This window comes from Emys orbicularis, chromosome 23 (genome assembly GCF_028017835.1).
Source record: "Emys orbicularis isolate rEmyOrb1 chromosome 23, rEmyOrb1.hap1, whole genome shotgun sequence".
Taxonomy (NCBI): Eukaryota; Metazoa; Chordata; order Testudines; family Emydidae; genus Emys; species Emys orbicularis.
In genome coordinates, this window is record NC_088705.1 from 16,743,318 (window position 1) to 16,770,403 (window position 27,086).

A 27,086-nucleotide genomic window follows, 5' to 3' on the forward strand; every position below is an offset into this window, starting at 1 on the left:
GAATAAGGAAGTGTTATTTACCTCTTCACATAACACAAGAACCAGGAGTCACCCAATGAAATTAATAGGCAGCAGGTTTAAAACAAACATAAGGAAGTACTTCTTCACACAACGAACAGTCAAGCTGTGGAATGCATTGCCTGGAAGGCCAAATGGAAGGCCAAAAGTATAACTGTGTTCAAAAAAGAGTTAGATAACTTCATGGAGGATAGGTCTATCATTGGCTATTAGCCAAGATGGTCAGGTCCGTAACCCTGTGTTTTGGGTTTCATAGAATCATAGAATATCAGAATCTTTCCCAAAGCTCCCCCATGAGTTTGAAACAGATCAAAAACACCACAAGAATCATAGAATATCAGGGTTGGAAGGGACCTCAGGAGGTCATCTAGTCCAACCCCCTGCTCAAAGCAGGACCAATTTCCAACTAAATCATCCCAGCCAGGGCTTTGTCAAGCCTGACCTTAAAAACCTCTAAGGAAGGAGATTCCAACACCTCCCTAGGTAACCCATTCCAGTGCTTCACCACCCTCCTAGTGAAAAAGTTTTTCCTAATATTCAACCTAAACCTCCCCCACTGCAACTTGAGACCATTACTCCTTGTTTTGTCATCTGCTACCACTGAGAACAGTCTAGATCCATCCTCTTTGGAACCCCCTTTCAGGTAGTTGAAAGCAGCTATCAAATTCCCCCTCATTCTTCTCTTCTGCAGACTAAATAATCCCAGTTCCCTCAACTTCTCCTCATAAGTCATGTACTCCAGCCCTCTAATAATTTTTGTTGCCCTCCACTGGACTCTTTCCAATTTTTCCACATCCTTCTTGTAGTGTGGGGCCCAAAACTGGACACAGTACTCCAGATGAGGCCTCACCAATGCCAAATAGAGGGGAATGATCACATCCCTCAATCTGCTGGCAATGCTCCTACTTATACAGCCCCAAATGCCGTTAGCCTTCTTGGCAACAAGGGCACACTGTTGACTCATATCCAGCTTCTCATCCATTGTAACAAAACCAGCCCCAGGACCGACCCTTGGGGCACTCCGCTTGATACCAGCTGCCAGCTCATAGACTCATAGACTCATAGACTTTAAGGTCAGAAGGGACCAATATGGTCATCTAGTCTGACCTCCCGCATGTTGCAGGCCACAAAAGCTGACCCACCCACAACAGAATCTTCCAGCCTGCGACCCCTGCCCTATGCTGCGGAGGAAGGCGAAAAACCTCCAGGGCCTCTGCCAATCTACCCTGGAGGAAAATTCCTTCCCGACCCCAAATATGGCGATCAGCAGAACCCCGAGCATACAGGCAAGATTCTACAGCCGGACCCTCATTTTACCCACGATGGCACGTTAATGCCTAATTGACTAAAATCACGTTATCCCTTCAAACCATTCCCTCCATAAACTTATCAAGCCTAATCTTGAAGCCAGAAAGGTCTAGACATGGAGCCATTGATCACTACCCATTGAACCTGATGATCTAGCCAGCTTTCTATCCACCTTATAGTCCATTCATCCAGCCCATACTTCTTTAACTTGCTTGCAAGAATACTGTCCTTAAACCTCTGATGGACAGAAGCTGGGAATGGGTGACGGGATGGATCACTTGATGAATTACTTTGGTCTGTTATTTCCCTCTGAAGCATCTGGTATTGGCCACTGTCAGAGACAGGATACTGGGCTAGATGGACCATTGGTCTGCCCAGTATTATGGCCATTCTTATATTTTTACTCAAAGTCCGGTGGTTCCAGTTCCATTCACACCTCCATCTCTCTCAGCTCTTCCTAAAATAGCTGCAAACTGCTGTCCCCTAGGTACAGGGCCATTTCCCCCATAAATACACCACTGTTCTCTAAACAGTTCCCTGACTTCTGCTTCCTTTCTGAGTGGGGTTGGCAAGAGGGTTGTCTGGACTCTGCTGTGAGGACGTTTGGAAGTCAAATATTTGTCTTGAAGAAGTTATTCCATAATGTGCAGCATATCGGGTTCACTTCCAAAATTCTTTAAAATTAAGGTGCTTCCTGTTTCTTCAAATGTAACTGGGTCTCCATTTGAATGGGGTTTGCATTATTGTAAATGGCAATCAGTCTGATACTTCATGTGTATAGTGCCAATAGTTTATGGATGCGTATTCATGTCACTGGTTTGAAGGACCAAATGAAATTCAATATTTCCCCACAGGACCCTTGCTGGAGCCTTCCGCACTATGGGAAAGCGTGTTTGGGTTTGTATTGCTAAGTAACATATGGCTGGAAATCACTGGCTTAGCGGCGTGCCAAAAAACATCTAGTGAATGTCATCTTCCTCCCAAACCCACACACCTACATAATCAGCTGGGCTAAACAACCCACTTTAATCCAGACTAAAAAGGGAGAGAAAGTGGCCTGTATTTCCCCAAAGGGTAATCATCTCAGTCAGATAATAATCCCTAGGGAGGAGGTGGACAAAGGGAAAGGGAAGCATTCTTTTCATCAGACAATGCTCTTGTCTTCCTGGGTTCTGCCGATGTCATTCTGAAATTAATTTCTGATTGGGAGGCAGGAGTGAGGGGTTTGGAGATCATGCTAACCCCCTCCCTACACGCACAGCCTTTCAAAGCTTATGTGGTTGGGAAGAAGGACCAGAGTTCAGGAGGCTGGGAGAGGAAGACAGACCTGACAAAGCAGACTGATTCACCAGTGGAAGGGGGTTGGTTTGCAGCATTTATTGTGTCTAATTTCTGTGGGGGGTGTCAATTTCCTCGTATTTCACCTACGGACATTTGTATGGCAACAAAATTATCATTAACCCTAAGAACGGCCATACTGGGTCAGACCAAACGTCCATCAAGCCCAGTATCCTGTCCTCTGACAGTGGCCAATGGCAGGTGCCCCAAAGTGAATGAACAGACAGGTTATCATCAAGTGATCCATCCCGTCACCCGATCCCAGCTTCTGGCAAACGCAGGCTAGGAACACCATTCCAACCCTGTTGCTTAATATTGTGGGTGGAGCTGGTTTCAGTTGCCTAATACTTTCCATTATAAAGGATTCTTGCAACCTTTTTCTGAGAAATTCTTACACCTCCATTGTTTGCAGCAGGCCTTTGAAGTTTGCAAAGGGAAAGCCCGGGGGTTGGAAAAGTGCCTTTTCTTTGTCCCATGAAATGACATGGAGGTTTTGCTGAAATACGAACTTCTGAAAATCACCATTTTTCTTCTCTCAATTCCATTGCTCGGTGAAATTTGGGCACCTTGCCAAAACAATAACTAAACACGAACGTTCTAACAGGCCAGCTACAAACTGCATCCAAGCAGCAGCAGGCGGCTCTGAGTTGGGGCCTATGGGAATAAATAGCTTCTCCTTCAGCCAGTTAAAGTAGTTCTGTAGCGCAAGTAGCAGAAGCTGTAGCTCTGGCTGCAGTGCTGAAGGTTCAGCGTTCACCCGTTGCTGATGGTGTATGATTTAGGGGGGTCGTTACAGTTGGGCATAAGGGAATTTGTTTTTACCCTTTTTCTTTAAAAAAAAAAGCTTAGGAAATTGCATACAAAAAGTATGGTGAAAGGACATTATTTAGAATGCAAAATCAAGCAGATGAAAATTAAGGTTGCACAGGCAACCTTAAATCTAGCATTTCCTAACCTTTGAATGCTTGAATTTGCAACCTAAATAAAGTTATTCTAACATGGTATTTTTATATGTTATATATATTAAGGCTTGTAAATAGAGCACAGAACTTGGAGTCAAGACTCCTGGATTTTATTTCCAATTCTGCCAGTGATTCAGTGTAATTTTGGGCAAGTAATTTCCACTCTCCATGTCTCAGTGCCTTCATCTGACAGAAGGTGCTGCTTCCTTAGCTTTGTAAAGTGCTTTGAGATCTATGGCTGAAAAGCACCATAGGAGTTTCTAAGTATTACATGCATTTGGGAATCAGCAGAGGTTAAATTATTTGGCTCTGTTGACTTAATGGTTCTTAATATTATTAGGCATCTTTATTTCATTTACTTAATCTCTGTTCACATTGTAGCTGTTTTGCTCATCTTTTCTTTGTACCTGAAGAGCCATTTGTGTCATCTATTGAAGTGTAGATTGTAAACGTGAAGAATATGAGAGAGCAGGTGGGAAATTTTCCAAGGGAATGTTTTCGTCAGAATCATCGAATGCAGTGCGTTCCACAGAAATGTGTCACATTTGACAAATCTTTCGAAGGAAACTGGAAACGTTTTTCCTGCCAGCTCAGCTGCCCACCGGTCAACCTCCTGGGAGGCAGGGGAGTATATTTAGTTTCAGAAATACTGAAAGGTTCCTGCAGAGGGATTGTTTGATGTTTCTGAAATGAAATTTTGTGAAATTTCAGATTTGCAAAAATTGTAGAGATTTGGCTTTTTTGTCCTGATTCAGGACAATTTTTTCCCCAGAAACCTTGACTTTTTTCACAGAAGTGAAATTCACTTACCAGGCCTGATCTAAGATTGATTTATTTGTAGTGAGTTGAAGCACAGGAAGCTGTGTATCAGGTGTGGTGCTGGACTATAGCATACATTACTATGACAGCAGCCTCTGGAGTCAATGGTTACTGATGTTGTCCCATGAAAGAAACATTAAACTTTTAGAACCTTGATTCACGCTAGGTAACTGGATTGTGTGTGATACCCATGTAAGAAATAACTATCTCAAAGCAAGGTTACTATGAGAAATTAACTTCACTTTCACAAGGTTACAAGTTTGATGGTAAAAGTAATAGTGTTGACATAGTATCAGAGGGGTAGCCGTGTTAGTCTGAATCTGTAAAAAGCAACAGAGGGTCCTGTGGCACCTTTAAGACTAACAGAAGTAGTCTTAAAGGTGCCACAGGACCCTCTGTTGCTTTTTAGTGTTGACATAATCTACTTAGACTTCTGTAAGGTATTTGACTTAGTGCAACACAGTATTTTGATTAAAAAACTAGAATGATATAAAATTAACATGGCACACGTTAAATGGATCATAAACTAGCTAACTGATAGGTCTCAAAATGTAACTGTAAATAGGGATTTGTCATCTAGCGGGTCAGTTTCCAGTGGGGTCCCACAGGAAATGGTTCTTGGCTCTATGCTATTTAACATCTTATTAATTAACTGGAAGAAAACATAAAATCACTGATAAAGTTTGCAGATGACATAAAAATTGCAGGAGTGGTAAATAATGAAGAGGGCAGGTCACTGATTCACAGTGATCTTCTAGATCACCTGGTAAACTTGACGCAAGCAAACAATATGCATTTTAAGATGTCTAAAGGTAAATGTGTACATGTGGGAACAAAGAATGTCGGCCATAGTTACAGGGTATGGGACTCTATCCAGTGACTCTGAAAAAGACTTGGGGGTCATGGTGGAGAATCAGCTGAACATGAGCTCCCAGTGTGATGCTGTGGCCAAAAGAGCACATGCGATCCTGGGATGCATAAACGGGGAATCTTGAGTAAGAGTAGTGCAATTATTCGATTTCTGTATTTGGCACTGCGGTGGCTGCTGCTGGAATACTGTGTACAGTTGTGGAGCCCACAATTCACAAAGGATGATGATAAATTGGAGAGGGTTCAGAGAGGAGCCATGAGAATGATTCAAGTGTTAGAAAACCTGCCTTGTAGTGATAAACTCCAGGAGCTCAGTCTGTTTAGCTTAACAAAAAGAAGGTTAAGGGGTGACTTGATTACAGTCTATAAGTACCTACATGGGAACAGATATTTAATAATGGGCTTTTCAGTCTAGCAGAGAAAGGTATAACACAATCCAATGGCTGGAAGTTGAAGTTAGATAACTTCAAACTGGAAGGAAGGCATACATTTTTGCTTACAGTTTTGTTATAGCTGTGTTGGTCCAAGGATATTAGAGAGACAAGGTGGGTGAGGGAATATCTTTTATTGGACCAACTTCTGTTGGTGAAAGAGTCAACTGTGAGAGTAATTAATCATTGTAACAATTTACCGTGGATCGTGGTGGATGTTATTCTGAAAGTTCTGTTCCAGGAACTATTTGGGGGAAGTTCTATAGTCTGTACTATACAGGAGGTCAAAGTAAATGATCACAATGATCTGTTGGAATCTATGAAGAACAATGAATTTTTTAAGGGCTAGTGAAAATTTTGCTTCCCAAATGAAAACATTAGCAAGCAGTGAAAGAACTAATTAGGAGTGTGTAAAGACTGAACCCAAGAGTCAATAAACAGCAGAGACAATATTTGTTTGAAATAAATGTGGAGATCATTATAACATGAGGATGTTCAACACAAAGGGTTTAGTGTTGTGTATGCAGTAAAAGCAACCATTTAGCAAAAGTGTATTGCTCTTGGCACAAATAGCAAAGAAATACAAAACCAAACACAGTCATGGACCTTAAGATCATGGTCCAAACTATGACAGTGATACAGAAACACAGGGTTCTACAACAGATTGTAAATATGCCCAATGGTCTGTGATGGGATGTTAGATGGGGTGGGATCTGAGTTACTACAGGGAATTCTTTCCTGGGTGCTGGCTGGTGAGTCTTGCCCACATGCTCAGGGTTTAATTGATCACCATATTTGGGGTCGGGAAGGAATTTTCCTCCAGGGCAGATTGGCAGAGGCCCTGGAGGTTTTTCGCCTTCCTCTGCAGCGTGGGGCACAGGTCACTTGCTGGAAGATTCTCTGCACCTTGAGGTCTTTAAACCATGATTTGAGGACTTCAATAACTCAGGCATAGGTTAGGGGTTTGTTACAGGAGTGGGTGGGTGAGATTCTGTGACCTGCATGGTGCAGGAGGTCAGACTAGATGATCATAATGGTTCCTTCTGACCTTAAAGTCTATGAGTCTATGAGATTGTGAGACTGGAAATAAAATGAAAAAAAGTGAATTTCAAAAGACACTGGAGCTATTTATCATGTAATCACAGCAAGCATAGTTGGAGGATTAGTGGCAGAAGATGTTAATGTAGAAACGTAAGGTTGTTTTATATAGTAGACACATACGAGATTATGTGACAGATGACATTCAGTAGAGTATGAAATAGCAAAACAGGAAGTCCCGTGTATGCTTGAATGGAAGAGCAGTCTGCAGATGACCAAATGGGTGCACAACTTGTAATTGACCAGGATCCAAAACATTTTCTGAAAGAATTTGATGTGGTGTTTAATGGACTGGGATTCAGTCAGGATATGGTACATCACATTAATATTGACTCAGAGTGTCTCCCAAACTACAGGCACACGTAAAATGCCATTAGCACAGAAAGAGAAATCAAAACGTGAATGATAAAATTAGATGTTATTGAGAGAATTCAGAACCTGAATGAGTGGGCTAACAGCATGGTTACTATAATACAACCAAACATGCTAAGGATTGGTACAGATCCAGAAGATTTGAATAAGGCCATCAAACAGAAGTGCTATCCCATGACATTCAACCCTATAGGAGGAATAAAAGCCTCCTGAATGGAGACATCCACAAGCTCCAGACAGTGGATCAATCTCAGCAGCTGAAGAACCTACTGCAGAAGGAACTGTTTTCAAGACAGGAAGTATCAAATGGTTTTCCTTGTCAGTCAAAAGCCACTGAGGGTCAGATACTGAGGATCATCTCATCTCTTGTGGGTGGGGGATGTCACCCCACCTGTCCTGGCCTCCATCCTAGACTGTCTCTATGTACAGTTTATCAGTTGGTTGTGCTAGTTTGTGGTGGTTATTTTTGTCTAATATTTTATTTTATTTGTGTTTGATTTTTCAAAAAGGAAAGGTGAAGCTGTAACAGCACTCCTGGAATCAGTGGATACTGACACTATCATACTTTTGTAACACTGACCCAAGTCAGCTTATTGGTGCCAGGAAATAAAGTTAAATCCTCAGCTAGCTTTTGTGCAGCATCCATTTAGTACAATGAATCCTCAAAGTAAAGGAGTGTATTGGGAGGGCAGGGGAAGCAGTGGTGTCTGTGTGTCACTCTAGGATCTCCAAATTACATCATTTTCCTTGTTATTATTTATAGACCTCAGTGCCAACTTGGGTTGCGTCGGTGTTCAGATCACGTGTATTCTGCAGTAGTTGTTGCATTTCTGTATATCGTCTTTTGGACATAGGGATAGACTGTTTCTCCAAAAAGAGAACAAAAGACAATAGTGGGACAAAGTAGTACTGTAGTACTTCTCTGCTCTTGCAGTGGTGTTTAACTGAAAGGAGGTCCAGAGGGAGACTGTTTAACCTGTACACAAAAGCAATATTCAGTCCTTCTCAGCTGCAGCGTGCTCTGTGTAGGAGACTGAAGCTGGAGCTGCCTTGTAGTGAGTATAATGTCAGGTTTGCAGTGTGGTTTGAGCTCTGAGGAAGTTTTTATACCATAGGGCCAGATCCTCATCTGGTGTAAATTGGCGTAGTGCCACTGAAGCTATGCTGAACTGGACTGCGTTGCTTGTGATGACAATTAAATGACATCAGTGGTGACAGAGACCAGACCTGGTACCTCTGCTGAAATATGTCCCCAAGATGCGGTCCCTAGGATGGACAGTTCACCTTATAGAAGGAAAATATCTTTATCTTAGACTTTGCTTGCTGTGCCGTCCGTTAGTGTTGGATAGTTTTGTGGTCAAGGTAGCAGACTGGGAGTCAGGACTCCTGGGTTCTCTTTCAGGCACTGCCACTGACTCGCTGTGAGACGTTGGGCAAATCACTTTCTGTGTTCCAGTTTCCCAGTCTGTAAAATGAAGATAATAGAACCTACCTCACCCTGGACTCTGAAGCCAGATTCACTGAGTAACATTATGCCCTGACTTGAAGGTCATTGCTTTTAATGGAGTTGCATTGGGTGTCGTCAGGGGAGAATCTGGGCAATCCCATTGCTGTTTATTAAGTGCTTTGAGATCTTTGGATAGAGTATAAGTGGAAAAGATTCTTATGACTGATATTATTCATGGGAACCTCTCTTGTCCAGGGCTAATAGGGTAGCAGCGTAACCTCTTGTCCTCTTTCAAATGCCCATGAAGGTTTCCCAAACAGCATTTCAGCTTTATCTGTTTCTTTTTCCTGCATATCCCAGACATGGGAAGGAGCAACTTATTGAGTCATAGGCTATTTGAGGGTCTGTCAGTGATGTAGTAATAACAGCAAACAAAACAGCTATAGCAAGCATCACAAAAGGGTCAGGTGCCAGAATTACACTGAGGATCAAGGAATGTTCACTGAAGCATAATAGTCAGAGGTGGAAAAGAACTGTAAGGTAAATCTAGTCCATTCCTGCTGTCCCATTTGGGAAACTGCCCTATAGTCTGTTTGCTAGTGGTTTGTCCACTCCGGCTCATATTAACTTAGGCAGTGGGGCGTCACTACCTTTTCTGGAGAGATTACTTAAAATTCTAAGGCCTGGCCTACTCTCAAAAATGTAGTATAATGGTATAGCTACCAGTGAACCTTCCTAGTGTTGATGTGGCTTATACTGCATCTATTGCCAGTATCGCTTATACTAGTTCCCCAAGTGAAATAAGCGATACTTGCAAAAGCACTTTTATGCCATTATAACTTCATCTACACTAGGGCTTTTGCTGGTGTAGAAACGTTGCAAAAAAATCACTCCCCAACCAACGTTACTCTACTGGCAAATATTTCCAGTGCAGACCCTGCCTAAGGGCTTCTTTATACACTTTTCAGTTTGAAACCAGTATCGATACGTGGTACAAGCCCCTAATGTGGATGCAGCTAGACTGGCATGAAGGTGCTTCTACTAGTAAAGCTTATTTCCATAAATGTACAGGAATGAGCTATACCTGTTTAAGGCACCTTTATACCATTGTGACTGTGCCCACACTAAGGGCTGGACTACTTAAATCAGTACAAAAACTGTGTAGAACACACCAAGTAGCTGTCACTGCCCGGAGTTTTAGCTGTTATTCAGCCTAAATTTTCCCTTTCGTAGTTTCACCCCATAATTTCAAAGCCCCCCCTCCCCAAATAACTTCTCTCCATCGTTAGCATCCATGAAATATTTTGAGACAGTTAACATCTGCCCACTCATCTTGCTGGCATTGAGCCATGCTAAGCAGATCTAGTTGTGTTAATCTTTCCTCACCGCTCAGTCCCCACTACCCCCAATAAATATTTTTCTCTGAACTTCCTCCAGTTTGTCTACGTTGTTCTGGCCATGAAGTGCAAAGAGCTAAACACAGAATCGCAGGTGTGATTAGACCGAGAGAGACTACCTGCTCCTGGATGTGGTGTCTTGGTGCATACACCCCCAAATCACACCGGTTTGGTGCATACACCCCCAAATCACACCGGTTTGGTGCATACACCCCCAAATCACACCGGTTTTGGTGCATACACCCCCAAATCACACTGGTTTTGGTGCCCTATCACATTGCTCACTGGCTCAAGCTGCTGCTGTGGCTTTTTGAAGCAAACACAGCCGCAGCTAGTGTCATCTCTAATTTGTTTATTTTTGCTGGCGTGCTGGGCAAGCATTAATCTGCTTTTAGAACAATGTCCTAACCACTGCTAGTATCAGTTCTGGCCTACACCCACTCAGCCAGTCAGCGGTGCCAGCGTCATTCTGACAGCAGCTGAAGGAGTCTGTGACCATGTAGACTGCAGTGTAGTGATGCTCTCATCCGCCTGCCGTTTCACATCCAAAGAAAGGAGGGACATTACTGCAGGTGATCTGCCTGTGGGACACAAATCAAGGCTATTGTAAACTGCAGGCAGTAGCTTTTCCTTATCTCACAGCCATCTTCCACAGCAGTTTCTTTGCAGTGCCCTCAAACTCCTACCCTTTCTACTCTGCTCAAGCCCAAGAGAAAATGAGCTGCTTACATTTCTTTTTAAAGTTGTCTTTAGAGATTTTCAAACTCATGGTTTACAGGTTGCAATATGGTAGACCAGCTGTTCTCAAACTTTAGCAACCCAAGGACCCCATTTTGATTTTAAAAATTTTGTGGACCCCGAAGCCAGCTTGTAATTTTCCTCGGGGGTGCTCAACCACCACTCAGCCCTAGGCCCCACCCCCACTCCACTCCTTCCCCCAAGGCCTCACCCCCGCCCCACCTCTTCCCACCCCTGACCCTCCTCTTTCCGCCCCTCCCCCAAGCACGCCCCCTCCCTACTCCTCCCCCTCCCTCTCAGCACCTCCTGCATGCCACTGAACAGCTGTTCTGCGGCGTGCAGAAGGTGCTGGGAGGGAGGAGAAGGAGTTGACCAGTGGGTCCAGTGGCCCCAGGCATGCTCATGAACCCCCTGAATTACCCTCGCGGATCCCCAGGGGTCCATAGACCCCAGTTTAAGAACCGCTGCAGTAGACAACAAAGATGAGAAATCTAGAGCGAATTCTGTTTAATGGGAGCTATTAGTCCGTCAGCAACCATAATTGTCAACTAATGCCAGTTTCTAAACTGGCAGAAATGACTTCATGTGTTTTCACTATGTCAGGAGCAGTGTGACTGGCTAACAATGCTGCTGACTAATTAATGAGAATCCCATTACATGGAAGCATAGAGGAGGCCCAGAAGTCAAGGATTCTACAGAAATTCTAATATTTCCCTGCTTTCAGTACACTTCTCCTCCTAAATTGTTGCATAGAGTTGTTCTGCCCTATTAAACAGCGATTACCTTCAACCTTAGAGGTGGCTGCATTTCAATGGTGAATAAAGCAATTCCTCTGTAGAGTGCTTTGGGAGCCTTCAGGATGAAAATGCAATCTACAATTAATATCACTGAGTGTAGAAATAATAATATCTGGCACGTATATAGCACTTAACATCTTCAAATCTCTGAGCATACATTGATTAGTCACTATTAGCTGATTTTAAATACTAATAACTGTGTCTTTAGCTGGGTAGCTGTCATTGTTGTTTCCATTTGTTAGTACTATCCTGCTATTACTTTTTAATGCTTTCAAACAGTGCCAGTGTAATATTTATTGTGGCAGCCTAATATAAGGACAGGATCTTCTTTTAAAATGTATTTACATGCTTTCCCCTGTCATGAATAGCAAATTAATGTGAAATGTCAATGCATCAAAAAGATAGCAACGCATAGAAAACAATACTGTTTGCTAAGGGCCATTAGCTGAGAAGCTCCTAAATAATGTTGTGAAATTAATACTAATAGCACTAGTGATTATACTGTGTCTTTCTCTCCAGTCTTAGTTGTTTGCATGAGAAATGTTTTAGAGGGTTAAGGGCCTCAAAAGCAGTTGTATGCATGTGGAAAGGTTTTCTTTCCTGGGCTTGGCCTGACATCTTCATGGATGGCGTAGTATCAGATATAGCAATAACCATCATTGCCATATGTAAATAGCCGTTGACATCTTTAATGTGCTAACAGCATGTTCAGTAATGAATGAAGACAGGGCCCAGTCCTGCATGCCTCACTCGATGAAGTAATCCTACTGCTTCTGTGGCATGACTCACGGGTGAGGTCAGCAGGACCTCGTCTTTTATATGACGGTGTCAGACCGTCACAGGTAACCCTGTGTGGTGATGTCATCCCAGTTAGAATTCTGCTGCAAAACCTGGGGAATAGCTTTTTCCCCCCTCCCTCTGTGTCTTCACTTTTTACCAGGTGTCTGAAACAACAGTAAGGCCTGATCAGGGCCGGCTCCAGGCACCAGCCCACCAAGCATGTGCTTGGGGCGGCACCTGGAGGGGGGCGGCGCGGCGCTCTGGCCCGAGAGCGGAGCCGCGGCGGGCTCGCCGCCCTCCCCCCGGCGCTCTGGCCGCTGGGGAGAGTGGAGCCCTGGCCGGGCTCTCCACCCTCCCCCCGGCGCTCTGGCCGCCGGGGAGAGCGGAGCCGCGGCGGGCTCTCCGCCCTCCTCCCGGCACTCCAGCCGGTCGGGGAGAGCGGGGCCCCGGCCGGGCTCTCCGCCCTCCTCCCGGCGCTCCGGCCGCCAGCGGAGCCGCGGCGGGCTCGCCGCCCTCCCCTGCCGCGCTCCCCGCCGAGGCGGGGGGCGGTGGGAGGCTTTTTTGCCTGGGGCGGCAAAAAAGCCAGAGCCAGCCCTGGGCCTGATCAAGCAGTCAGGGTGGGGAGGGATGGTCAGGGAAGCTTGATCAAGAGGCCCAAGTGGAAATCAAATAAATTAGCTTTCAATAAACGCCAGTTTGCTAGTCATAAAGATTCTTTTCTCTGCCAACACAGGGGTTCTGGGATGACTTCTCCTAAGATACAGGCCATTCTTTAAGCCTCTCCAAGTGAGGCTACATGGTCTAAAATGGGTTTATCTTCCTGGCAATTGTGTTTTTGGGGGGTGAGGTGCACCCATATGGGCCACTCTGGTCAAAGGCAGCAGCTATGTTTAATGATCTCATAGTTGTTTTCTAACAGGACTCAGCTAAAGCAGGATCATCAATGAAATATTCAGTGTCCAATAGATTGTTTTCACTTGGGCCTTAGCAACTACAGAACTATCTACCAAGGGAACACAATAAACCCTTCTCTTTTTTATTTCTCCTGAGCTGGCTAGTACCTGTCCTGAAAAAGGTTAGAGTTCCCCCCCAGGGAGCTGAGCCTCAAAGTCTGAGCAACACTTGTGATGGCATATTTAGCCTAGCCAGTACTAACCGTATCTCTAAATGCCCTGTTAGTAGCAGTTAATAGTGTAAAACCTGACCCATGGCAGCTGAAGTAGAAAGTAAATTCATCTGAAGATATGGTCAGACCATCTTAATCTACTGCAGTTTGCAGCTATGTTTCATTTCATGGAATCATAGAAGTTAGAGATGGCAGAGACCTTTTATATCATCCAGTCCATCTACTCGCTCAATGCATAATTGTTCCCTGTTGGATATTCACTAGTGTCTTGACTTGTCTATCTTAAATATCCTGAGCTGTGGTGCTTCCACCACTTCCCTTCAGAGCCCATATTTGCAACCGAATGGATCTAATTTTAACCCAGGTCTCCTGACTCCCAGTCGCGTACTCTGTCTCCCAGTCCAGGCTACCCCCTTTAAATAGATAAACCAAACCCTGTATTTGGAATGAATTAAGCACTGAATAACGCCAGAGACCAGCACCTGTTATATGTTACCAAAGGAAGATGAAGTTACATAGACTTTGAGAATGCAGTTCTATGTATTCTCAGTACATAAAAAGCTCATAGAACGGCCACTGCAGAATTGAGAGACGTGTGTTGTTTTTCCAAGTGATTACATTGTCATTTGTGCAGAAGAGGCACCATCAAGGGCAGCAAGGTCTAAAATTAGACCTGTCCGATTTTATGTGGTCTGCAGATACATGTGCGCCCGTCTTGCCATCTCTCCATTCTGTCTTGGTGGGCAGATGGGACTGAAACGTATAAGGAACCTGATCACCAGAGAGCAAGCTGTATTTTTAATGTTGTAACCCTGTCTGACATCAAATTAAAGGGCAAATCCTTCCCTGTCCTTTGCTTCTACAGAGAGCCCCAGATACAGTGATAGCAGTGCAGTGTGCTGTGGCTAGGGGTAGGAGCATGGAATTCAGTGGATACACCAGCCTCCCCCACCCCCACCCCCATAATGTGTGTGTGTGCATACAATTTTTGCAGACGCTCCTGAACATTGAAGCTGCACTAATGTCTGTGACACAACCTGTGGGGAAATTTAATTTCCCTCAATCCCTGTGGGAATCCCCTTAGCTAAAACCAGCCTTGTGATCGTTAGAGGGCCTAACTGCAATCAGGCTCCAGTTGTTCTTGGCGCTATATTAACACATAATAGAAGACAATTCCTGCCCCAAAGAGCTTACAGTCTAAATAGACAAGACAGGAAAAGGGTGGGCGAAAGGAAATACTGTTCCCACTTTACAGATGGACTTGAGGTTTGCTGGTGAGTGGCCCAGATGGGATGATGGGATTGTTTTGGTGTTGCATGCTTTTTCAGTGGCTAGTGCTTGATTCAGGACCCAGTGAAAATTTGTAATAATACATTTATAATAGACTTTCTTTTTGGGCTAGGTCCAATTTGTCTGACTTCAGTCCTGTTCATCTGAGATATTTGCCCCTTGAGGTTTGATTGGAGATCAGGGAGTAGTGTCTACAACACACATATTTCAATATTATAGGAGGGAACTGTGAGTCAGGAGTCCAAGTTCCCATACGCAGCTCAGCCACTGACTTGCTGTGCCCAATTTCCCACCTTGTAAAACTGGGATTATAAAAGGAGATAGTGAGGCTTACTTGGTTATGAACTGATTTGAACTCCTAGTTGACAGCTGTCTGGAAATGCCATGAAATATATTTCTTAATGTTTTGTACTATAATAATACTTAGCAATGCATTTATTAAAGATCTGGAAATGGGGTTAATCAGGAGGCAAAATTTGCAGATGGCACAACATTAAACAGGTTAGTCAAGACCGGAGAAAACTGTGAGCAACTTCAGAGGAGCAAAAGTCAGGTTAATGGGCAGCATGATGACAGGTGGAATGTAGTGCTGATAAATGCTAAGTAGTGCATATTGGAGGCAATAATTTGAACTACTCATTCACCTTACTGGGTTACCTGAGCATCATTGTGGGCAACTCAGTGATGATCTCTGCTCAGTCTACAGTAATATTCAAAAAACAAACAAAATGAAAGGCAACAAATTCAAAACTGATAAAGGAAATACTATTTCACCCAGTGCACAATTAATCTGTGGAACTCATTGCCACAAAACATCATGAAGACCAAAAAGCTTAGCAGTATTAAAAAAGGAATTACACATTTATATGGCTAACAAACACATCCAGAGCTATAATAGTAAATATTACAAATTAAACAAGAATTGCAACAGGGATATAAATCCTCATGCTTTAAGGTAGCAACCAATCTCCAAGAGCGTTAGGAGGAAACTTTCTCTGCGAACAGATTGTCCCATAACTGCCCATTGCAGGGTTTCTAGCAGCCTTCCTTGAAACATCTCGGGCCTGTGTTATGCTGGAGGTCAGAGGAGATGGTCTTAATGGTCCTTCTGGTGTTAAAATCTATGAGTCTGGCACTTGCCACTACTGCTGAAAGGATACTGGCCTAGGTGTCCCAGCTATGGCAATTCCTGTGTTCGGAATCATATCTGTAGTAGCCACGTGAAGTCTAACATGTGCATGTTTCTCAAGCAAGGGTTACTTTCTAAAATGCAATAATAAGCTCATCCTTCATCTTTCATTTTGTTGCTTTAAAGGGGCCCTTTCCAAGCTTAGACTGACCAAACAATGGTCATTTAGCCTCACAGGTTTCAAACCCTTTCAACATGGTGTGGAAACCATGGCACCATCGGAGATTTCAGTTGCTTACTGTAGGATTATGAGTTCCAAAGCGCTCTGGAAAAGAAGCACAAACTTGCTGACACAAACTTAAACTGTGAGTAGTGGAGGAGTCTGGTTACAGTAAATGCTACGGAGCAGGAAGGTCCCTTGTTGAGGGTAAACCCTTAAGTGAAGTGGCCTGTCATTGATTTGTCTGTCTGATGCAAATTATGTGAACATAGACCCACAAAGAAAGGCAGCAGTAGCCTCCTAGTGTGGTAATTACCGCCACAAACATGTCACTCTCTCGCTAGCAGTTACAGGGCATTTTCAGCAGCCATCTCCGCTTTTATGGCACACTTCATTTGGATTGGTTGGTTTTGGTTTTGTTTAGGGTTCTCTGTTTCTCTGGCCCCCGTCAAGACGTACTAAATGAGCGGGACAGGAAGCCCTTCCTTCTAGGCGGACTCAGCCTCAGTGAGTGTCAGATAAGCTGCAATGTCTAATTTCAGATCAAATTGTGTGTCACTTTGTCCAGGAGAAGTCAGCCACTGATATCATTCACGAGGCTAACAAAGGGGCTGCTGGACACAAAGGAACAGAGAGTCCTGTGGCAGCTTTAAGACTAACAGATGTATTGGAGCATAAGCTTTCGTGGGTGAATGCCCACTTCGTCAGATGCATGGACACAAAGGAGTTACTCAAACAGCTCTATGTGAGAGCGTGATTAAGGATAGCACAAGTACATGGCTGATAAAGGAGCAATTTTGTTTTTGAAATGGCAATATGATTATTACACAATATTACACAGAATAATGACAAAAAGAATTGAATAGCAGGAGGGAGCATGGAAAATGGTTAAAGCAGGGGACGGGGAATCCGGACTCCCAGCTCTTCCACTGAATCACTGAGTGAATGAACAAGAGCCATTGGACAGCTTTGTCTATTGCTTTTGGATGCCTTAGTTTGGGGTTATGTAAAAGTACAGATTTATCAAACCTCTTATACGGATCTGAAACATGGACGTTGCTTAAACAGGAGGCTGGAGACATTTCATATGCATTGTCAGCAGCGACTACTGGGCATAAGATGGTTTGATTTTATTGAGAACTGGTCTTGAGAGGATTGAAGTCGTCATCAGTCATCGCTGGCTGGCACTTTTTGGTCATGTAGTCCCCTTCACAGATAAAGTCCCCTCACCTGAAGCTCTGAAGATCAGACTTGAGGTCAGGAGGAGACATTGCCCAGCCACAGACAGGCAGTGTTCACATGGTCATCCGGGATTAATTATGACTGCACCAGGTCAGTAATAATCCTGTGCAGCTTTTAGATGTCTGAAATAAAGTCGTACAATTTGGCCATTGACATTTGGCGCGACGGACCCTCGCTGTCTCAGCATTTTGTTAGTTTTAGGTATCTAACTGGAGACACTTAGGTATGCTGGGCACCCAAAATTAGTAGATACTCTCCAGATACTGGCTTCACATAGGCCAATGCTCGGTACCCCTCGCAAAATAGCTAAAGTATACTGATTGCCCTAATATCTTCAGCGTTGCCTTTGTAAGTAGATGGCATTACCCCAGTAGTCCTTATGCCAGCGGTATCTCAAATAGACCTCTAATATCATGATATCATTCATTGCTTATCAAAGAATCTGTAAAGATGTAGTGGCACGTTATGTGCCTGTGTCACAGGGAGGTAGTGAGAATATCGGTACATGTTCATAAGGTGCTGCTATTTCAAAGCATGTCAGATGGCAACTCCTCCTCAGCCCTGTTTTGAATAAGCAACCGTGACATTTCCAAGTATCCCCAATCTTCCCCACTTCCTGTAAAAAAAAAAAGGAGATCATCGATTATCATGAAACCATGTGTTTGACAATGTTTCAGTGTACTGCACAGCTCCTTCTAAGGAGAAAGGATGCAGGACGGACAGAATTACTCTGTCGTGACCTGAAAAGAAATTCTGCTTTATGTTAAGAAACGTCACTGCTTACCATTTTTTTACTGGTAACTTTTAGATGACTGTGCCTGGGAGTACTGGTATTCTCAATATTCGAGGCTAGACTGGATTTTCTGTGGACACCCATTTTTTCTCTGGCTTCCTCTGTTTTTGTTCCCTGGATCTACCTAAGGCTGTGTCTACACTGAAATTGCTACAGCAACACAGCTGCAGAGCTGCAGTTACACCGTTGTAGCGCTTCAGCATAGATATTCACAACGGCAACAGGAGGGGGTTCTCCTTTCACTGTAGTTAATCCACTTCTACAACAGGCGGTAGCTGGATTGAGAGAAGAATTCTTCTGTCACCCTGGTGCTGTGTACATGGAGGGTTATATTGGCTTTACTATGTGTCTTAGAGGTGTGATTTTTCACATTCCCTGAGCGACATAGCTCAGTCAACCTAACTTTTTAGTGTAAACCTGTCCCTAAGTGCTTGTCTACATGGGGACATCGAGGAAAGTTAATTCAAATTAAATAAAGGTGTGAATTCGAAGTGGATTAGTTAAACTGCATTGTGTGAACACATTCATTCAGAATTAAAGTGGCCTTAATTTGGTTAATTTTAAAGTGAATTAAACTAAACCAAATTAAGGCCACTTTAATTCTGAATAACAGCATTCACACAGGCATTTGATGTGGTTTAGCTGATCCACTTCTAAGGTCACACCTTTAGTTAATTTGGATTAATTTTCCTGAACCTCCCCATGTAGACAAGCCCTAAATTACTTCTATGGCCACTCATTGATGTATCTGAGCATCTCACTATCTTTTAAACATATTTATGTTCAGAACACTCCTATGAGGTAGGGAAGTATTGTTATCCCCATTTTACAGGTGAAAAACTGAGTCAGGAAAGACTACGTGATTTATCCAAGATCTCACAGGAAGTCTATAGCAGTGCAGGGAATTAAACCTAGGTCTCGTGATTTCAAAGATAGCACCCTAGCCACTGAACCAACATTGTCAGACCGCTTCAGTACTCAGCTCTGAATTCCTCTGGGTTTCTATAGTACAAATATTTTGTAAGGTTAATCACACCTTCATTTATCTAAGCACCCAAGCTACTCGTGACAAAGTAGCTCCATGCTGCCATTCCTGCTCCATTCCTCTTCAATGCTGATGACATTTTCCCCTTTGTAGTTTTGACGTTAGTCTTTGTTGACCAAGATATTAAAAAGTGAGTAGTGGTTTGGGGTGATTCAATCTGTGGGTTCCCCACTTGAGACTCTTTAAGGAGCCCTGGTTTTCAGAGAGTGGATGCTCTGCGTTTTCTGAAAATCAGACCTTTTCAAGGTGCCTCAATGGGACACCCAAAAATTGAGGCAGCCAAAATCACTAGTCACTTTTAAAATCTTGGTCTATTATTATTGTATTTATCTGATGAGATCAATTTGATGTTTCTCTGCTCGTCTTCCATTTGCTGAACTGCAAGAGGCAGGTGACTTCTGTGACTCTCACAAATATTACTCATACCCACCTCACAATAACTGTCCCATTGTGCTAATGGGTGGACTGAAGGTACATGACTTTATAATAAGAAGGAAGGATCTACAATCTAATACTTCAGGCAAACATTGTTCCTCACTCTGAGCCAGTGGGGAAGGAACCTGGGGCCTTGAAGCCTAATTTTCTGTGCTAGCACAATGTGTTACAGAATTCGATTTTTCTTGTCTCTGATATATTTTGGATAAGTTTTGTCCCCAAATCCCAGCTAGAATTCTGCGCATGGGCCACAGGTTTCAGAGTGGCACCTTGGTAACTTTCAAGTTGGATTTTAAAGTTATCCCTTTGAAAATTTAACTGTGGTTTATCTGGGATATAGGTGATCATCGAAGAGAAGCTATTTTAGATGGTATAGTAGCAAGTCATGCATATTTTTGGATATGTCTGAAGAAGCGGCTGACAGCGATACAGCTCACAGTTTTCGGGAAGATGAGATAGATTGTGAGGCAAATAATTGGATTATGGTCAACTCCCCCAGTTTGCCTGGGTTTGAGAGTGGGGAGGGCACTAGGAAGTTCAGATCACCCTGTAGCTCTATCAGATATTTTGCTAATTGCCTCAATGGACATGAGGGAAGGGCAGCTGTAGATTATTAAACCTTATTCCAGAGGGAGAGGCGTTTGACTCAAATGGGCTTAAGAGCTGGAACATATTTTGTGTTTAGCCTAATTATTCATAGCTGGTGACTCTGGGTAAATTGCCAATTCAGCCTTTCACCTCTGGTGTCAATAACGTGCTGAATTAATTTAGGAAAGTTATTACTTCTTTTGAGGTGGGAATCTTTTTTTTTTTATCATGACACCTGTTGCTCATAGGTACAAATCAAACGAAGAGTATGTGTATGTGCGAGGCCGCGGAAGAGGGAAGTATGTATGTGAGGAATGTGGAATTCGCTGCAAGAAACCCAGCATGCTGAAGAAACACATTCGCACGCACACAGACGTCAGGCCATACGTCTGCAAGTACTGTAACTTTGCATTTAAAACCAAAGGTAAGAGACAGTCAGCTCCTAGCTCCTCTTCTTAGTGTATTGACTTACTGATCAAACCTACGTGGGGACACTAGTAACAGGGAAGGAAGGGCCTTCCTTGATTCTGGAAAACCCTAGGATTTGGTGGGGCGGTGGCAAGAGAAATCTGTAATTGGCTGAAATTGTATGAACTGAACAATGCTGTGTTATGCTCGAATGCATCCTGCTGAGTCCCTGCAGAAAGCAATAGCCTCACTGAAGAGTTCACCGGCAGCAAAGCAGCTGTGCTATGATCCAGTCTGTGTTTCTAAAGAAAAAGGTCCTGAAGCAGGTTCCAATAGTGACTGGCGACCATTGCAAATGATTTAATTGAACAGCATCTGGCTGTGTAGGGAAACACCTCCGATTTGGGGTTCAAACACAGTCTCCTCACTTGGTTGATAATCTCTGGGTGGCTCTTCATGCTAGTGCTCTCAAAGACAATATTTGTGCTGTGTATTATCCTCTGTCCCCCTTGCATGTGGCTGCAGCAGAATATGCATCATCTCAAATCAGTTCTTCCCAGAAGATCATGCTTTCTAACAGGAAGCTTGCTATTGATGCACATGAGGATTTGCAACATTTCCCGCCCCTAACACACCCATCGCTAACCTTCCCCAGCAAACACACCCATCGATGTCTTAATTCACACGATCAACTGTAATCCATCATGTGTGCTCTGGGAAAGTGACAGCACAGGAATGTTCCGCCAGATGTGTAAAAATCCCTAGCTCAACAGCTTCACCATGTGACTGGAAGCAATGCAAGCACACAGAGTAAAATTCTCAATGGGCCTAAGTGACTTAGGTGCTTAAATACCATGAAATGCCAATGGGTTGTAGGCACTTGTATCATTTAAGTGCTTTTGAACATTTTACCCATAGCCACCTCTTCTGAAAGAGATTGTAAATTTTGCATGGGTTCTGTTTCTTTAATTGTGGCATGAGAGAACAATCAGTGACCTTTCAAAGCCATTGTAAATAACTGTATAATCACATTGTAAATAACCCAGAAAGCTGGACCACACTTCTAAGAAATCCCCACACTTGGTCAACCAAGCAATGTTTGGGACACAATCAAGCACAGTTAACTGATTATGCAAATGGGCTCTCTGCTCCAGGGGGCACTTGATTCATCAAGTCCTCAAATATTGAAATAGACTGAGTGGACAATACCCAGTGCTGGTGGCTTTGCTTGTCCACTCAGCTGAAGATAGTAGGTTGGTAATCACTGGAAATGTGGCAGCACTGGGGAAATAATGAATTTGAACCTAAATTCTCCTTTCAATGCACATAGCAGATCTAAGTTCCTGCTTTCCCCATGCCCCTGGAGCTCCTAGGTTTATCTTCAGACTCATTTCTCCTTTCTTTTTCTACTTATTCATTGCCTTCTTTCTCTTTTCCTCTTGCTTTGTTCCTCTCCTCTGAGGTTTTCCCTGGAGATGGGAGAAGTCTCTTTAGCTGCTTTCCTTTCTTGCCTCCTACTTAATTTCTGTCAGGCTTTTCTTTGGTATGCTGGAAGCAAACCATTGTTCTTACCATCTCTCCAGCTGCTTTCTCTTCCCACAACTATGCCATCCTGAAACATAGAAGCCTTCAGTATACATTATGACAGTAGCCTTTTGGAAAGGGGCTGTCGCCTAAAAGGTCTTTCCCCCTTCAAAAAAACCTCTTCAGCTTCAGCAAGAAACCATTGAGAGGGAGGAAGTCAGCATGGAGGAAAACAAATGCTAGGGTTTAAAGGCAAAACTATTGTATCTCCCTTCAGTTACATGAATGCATAGATCATAAATTGGAGTGGTCAGAACTCTTGTGGATCTGCAGGCTTGTGAAATGTAGTTTGTGTTGATAACCTCAAAATTGCTTGAAAATTGATTCCTTGCTGGAAGTGGGGTTAGAGTGAGAAAGCTGGGTATGTAAAATGGACATCTTTTTACTCAGTATAACTGCTCCCTATGCATCTCTGAGTCACAGCTGCTTGCTTTACTGATGCAGACATGCAGGATTCAACACAATTACAGGAGAGCCTGAACATGGACCAGCAACATGATCATTGGCTAAACTCCATTTGAGGAAGCTTTGTGACTGGTGACAAGTCCAAGGCACAAAGTACCCAGCTTGACTCTCAGATCCCAGAGGGAGTTTCCAGGACTGGTGGTTACAAAGCTCATCTTTAATACTTCTAAACTGAGTGCATTTGGGTCCTGATTTCACAAATAACCTCTCTGTTCTTTGGTGTGGTTTTGTAACTGCAATTAATTGCAGAGTGCAAGCTACCTGGGTGCACCTGCAAAAATGCAGGTTGAGTAGAAGCCCTTTTAAAAACCAGTTCTCTAGGTGTACTTTTAACCTTCAGTATAAAACACAAGAGGGGTATCTATAGAGCTGTCTTCAATTCAGCTATTGTAGGTCTTCTCAGCATGATCCAATGCTCTAAACATTCAAGTAGGCTGAAAGCATTTCAAGTTTACTTATTTTTATAAGGATCACTGGCTTGCTAAAAATCCTATTTAAAAAAAAAAAAGCTTTATTTGTGTTACAGAAATTAGTAGCAATTATTCAGAGTGGAACATTTCTTAATATGCTTTTCACTATTTATCACATTTGTTTACCTTTTGCATTTCTTTCAGTGTGGACAATGCTGTAATATTTGGGTGGCAAAAGCTGCAGGGAAATGTTTTTTTGGCAATCATCGATCCAAACTGGATCCTGGTATACACGTATGAGATCTAATCAGGTGCCTGATAAACACACCAAGACCTTCAACATGTACGCCTAGGCAAGAATATGGAGTAGTGGAGGCTGCCCTAGATCTACCATCCCCCTTTAGAACATTGAGACAGAGTCCGAAGGCCAGACCGAGTCCAGACATTCAGTGCCTCAATGGTTGTAGCTTCTGCCAGAGAACAACAGCTTAGAGCTGCTGCTGACTGCCTAACGCCTCAGTGAGGGTGCGTTTCTGTCAGGGTGATGTCCCTTAGTCTTACTCCAACCAAGGAATACCCACAGGGCAGTGGGGGCTAGGGTTTTGAAACGCACCCTATAGTCACCTTACTCTGAAGGTTGGTTCTGGGTGTGATCGTAAACTGCATCTGACTGGAGGGCCTGGTCGCAATGTGATGGGGCTACTGGTGGCGGGGTAGCTCCTATAAAATACCACAATGTTGCAACCTTCAGAGAAATGTTTATTAGTTTAAGAAAATAATCTTGGAGGTTTTATTTTTTAATTCATGGAAACATTTTGTTTGAAAATATGGACTGTAAAGGTTTATTTCAGAAAGCCAAACTTCTGGATCAGGTTTAAATGTGTGCCTTTTAATATGGTGCCTTTACCTACAGTCTTATGGGCAGTTAGTATCACTGTATTAACAATCCCCAAATAAAAGCATTGCCAGGGCCTTTGTGGAGGTTAACAGGCTTCTTGCCAGGCAGCCGATGAGAAGAAATTGCTCTCAAATGATTGTCTGTCTTGGGAGGGTGAGGTAAAGCCTTTTCCTCTGACTACTGGTTTCCTGATGGATTTGGAGGATGGGGGAGCTACAACTGTTTTCTTCTTGTCACCTGTATCAAAACCGCATCTTTGTTAGGCTAGAAACTGCCCCCTTGTTCACCTTTTGACCTTTTCTAGGCCATAGATTAGTGTTGGATCTTTTATTTTTGCCCAGTACAGATAGAATTCCATTCCATGCCCATTTTTTGCTCTTGTTCACCAATCACACTAGCCTCTCACATTCTGATTGGCTGAGCTTCCTAAACTGTCTGAATAAACCACATTGAACAACTTACTGTGGTCCATGCCACTACATTTGCCTACTTTTATGGTGGTTACAAGGGACAAAGAAATTTCTATTAAAGTAAAATATGCTCAGGTAACGGACCTGTTGATGGAAGATATTAATTTGATAGTCTAGTCCAGTCACAGTTTCCAGACACCAGACTACTTCATGTCCTGAGACATATTATTCCTTTAATTCATTAGACTGCAATTCCTTAAATCAGAGTGTGACAGTTATTGAAGTTATTGAACATATTAATATATTAAATGCAAAAAAAAATTAAATGCAATTTATGGTTGTACAGTTTATTATTGCTGGCTAAAAGCTCAGGAAGAATTAACTGGTATTATAATAGATATATAGATTTAAAAGATGTCATAACGCCTTTATGTGCTGAGACATTTTCTAAACATTTGGAAAAAAGTTTAGAAAGTGACTGAGCCATTTCAGAATGTTCTCAGGCAACCCTTCAATACCAGTGGGGCTGAAACAATTTTTAGGGTGGGGGTACTGAAGGCGGAAACCATGTATTTGGGTCGTTATTACTACTTCAAGCCAGAGGTGCAGCAGCACCCCCAGCACCCTCGTTGCAGCACCTACCCCTCTTCCCCCCGCAGTAATGCACCAAGTTCCGTTGGTGGGAAGATAAAGAGAATCTTCAGGAAATGTCTCTATATTTTCTAGTGCAATTGGATGTGTCAATGGCACTGGAAATCAGAAAATATCCCGACAGTCCATGAATGAATTTCAGTAGCATGTCATCAGTGAGAGACTGTTGTGTAGACTGAGAAATGGGGAGAAAACACTGGTATTAAGGAGAATAGCAGAACAAGAAATAATGTCTGGAAGTTAAAGCCAGATACATTCAAATTAGAGACAAGGCACATGTTTTTAACCGTAAGGGTATTTAACCATTGGAACAAGCTACCCAGGCAAGTGATGGATTCTCCATCTCTTGAAGTCTTCAGATCAAGACTGAATGCCTCCCTGGAACATATGCTTTAGTCAAAAACAAGTTATTGGGCTCAGTGCAGGAGTAACTGGATGAAATTCTATAGCCTGTGTTATATACAAGGCCAGTCTAGATAATCCAATGGTCCCTTCTGGCCTGAAAAGCTATGAATATGTACAATTTGTTAGTCTCTAAAATGCCACAAGTACTCCTCGTTCGTTTTTTTAATAATAACAATGTTTTTTTTTAATGAAATTCTTGTCTAGATACAGTGGTATAAAATAGACTGTTCCTTTTCTTGTATTCCAAGTGAGTGAAATTCATCTCTGTGCAGAGACTAGATCAAGGCCAATTCATCACATAAGTGCCACTAAAGTCCTTTTCTGAGGGCTTACATGGGGTTTAGGTGGTATACTTATTGCTTATTGATGATCCTCTGCATAGAGGTGGATCTCATTCTTTGTCTGTAAAAAGGGAGTCCTTCTGGCTGTAGCAGAGTTGTTGTGATATTCCTTGTACACTCTCTTCAGTAATGTTAAAATAATGTAAAGTCCAGGGGAAGTGGTTATGATCCCTGTCGCAGTTGCACCTTGACTTTGCACACTCAGCATTTTTCATGGTGCACGTTTAACAAAAGAAGGAGAAAATGTGACATAGGTGCAGTGTGACCAAGTGAAAGTTGCTCTAGAACTCTTAACTTTTCCATTACCTACTTTTTGTTTTAATTCTGCAACCTGACTGGGGCATTAATGAAGTTTACTGAATTTAATTTCCCTGATGGATTTTAAAGAAGAAATGGCTTCCAACCCCTCTAAACTGCTTTAAGGATTTAAGGAGGCACAAGTGTTCTGTCTTAAGGCAGCACAAGCACTTAAGCTGCTTTAGGTCCTAAATAAGACCCTATAACAGCACAAGAGCTAAGAATATACAATGACAATTAGGCATTTCTGAAAGCACATGTGCAGAATATCTCTGTGTTGGGATTGCTCTGTCAGACTCAGATTTAGCAAGATTTTGCTGCTTCAACGTTTTCAGTGGTTCATTATTTTATTTGGAGCTGGCCAATTTATTTCCAACCTAAGAATACTCTTGAGAAAACTCCTCACTGCGGACAACTTACCTGCCTAATTTTCAGTGTAATCGTTATACTATCCAATATAAATATCTTTCTCTATTACTCTCTCTCTCATGCCCACGCCTTCATATTTATTTTTTCGGTCTTTCCAAGGAAGCCATGGTAAGTTGATTCAGTTAGTAGCCAGTGCTTGGCTGGGCACCAAATAGCTATGAATCCCTCCTCCTGCGGTTCTTTCTCAGCTTTTACTTACTCATTACTCAGGCAATCACCTGTTGATTTCAGTGGGAATTTGCCTGCGTAAGGACCTCAGAATTTGATTCTTTTAGCATTAGTTCAGGGGGTCTAAAAACACCAACAAATTTCCAGAAGAACTTTGAAAAACAAAGTCATATTATTCTGCCAATTGCTCTAAAAATAATGGTCCAGTTTCTCATTGGTGTAAATCGGCATAGCTCTGTTGACATGCATGGAGCCATGCTAATTTACATCAGCTGGGCCAGTGAGGGGCATCCACATTTTGTCAGATGACAGGAGAAATCTTTCTCTTCTGTTCCCCATCCTCTCTCCAGGCTACTAGTTCAGACTTCTAGCGATAA

General features: G+C 42.9%; 1 protein-coding gene across 1 annotated transcript in view; it reads left to right on the forward strand.

Moving 5' to 3' along the window:
- Positions 1–27,086, forward strand: part of HIVEP3 (HIVEP zinc finger 3) — a 90,002-nt gene that overhangs the window by 39,837 nt on the left and 23,079 nt on the right. The window contains exon 3 of the mRNA XM_065421749.1: positions 20,492–20,667. Coding sequence (XP_065277821.1) covers positions 20,492–20,667 — 176 coding nt within the window. The remainder of the gene's footprint in view (positions 1–20,491; positions 20,668–27,086) is intronic.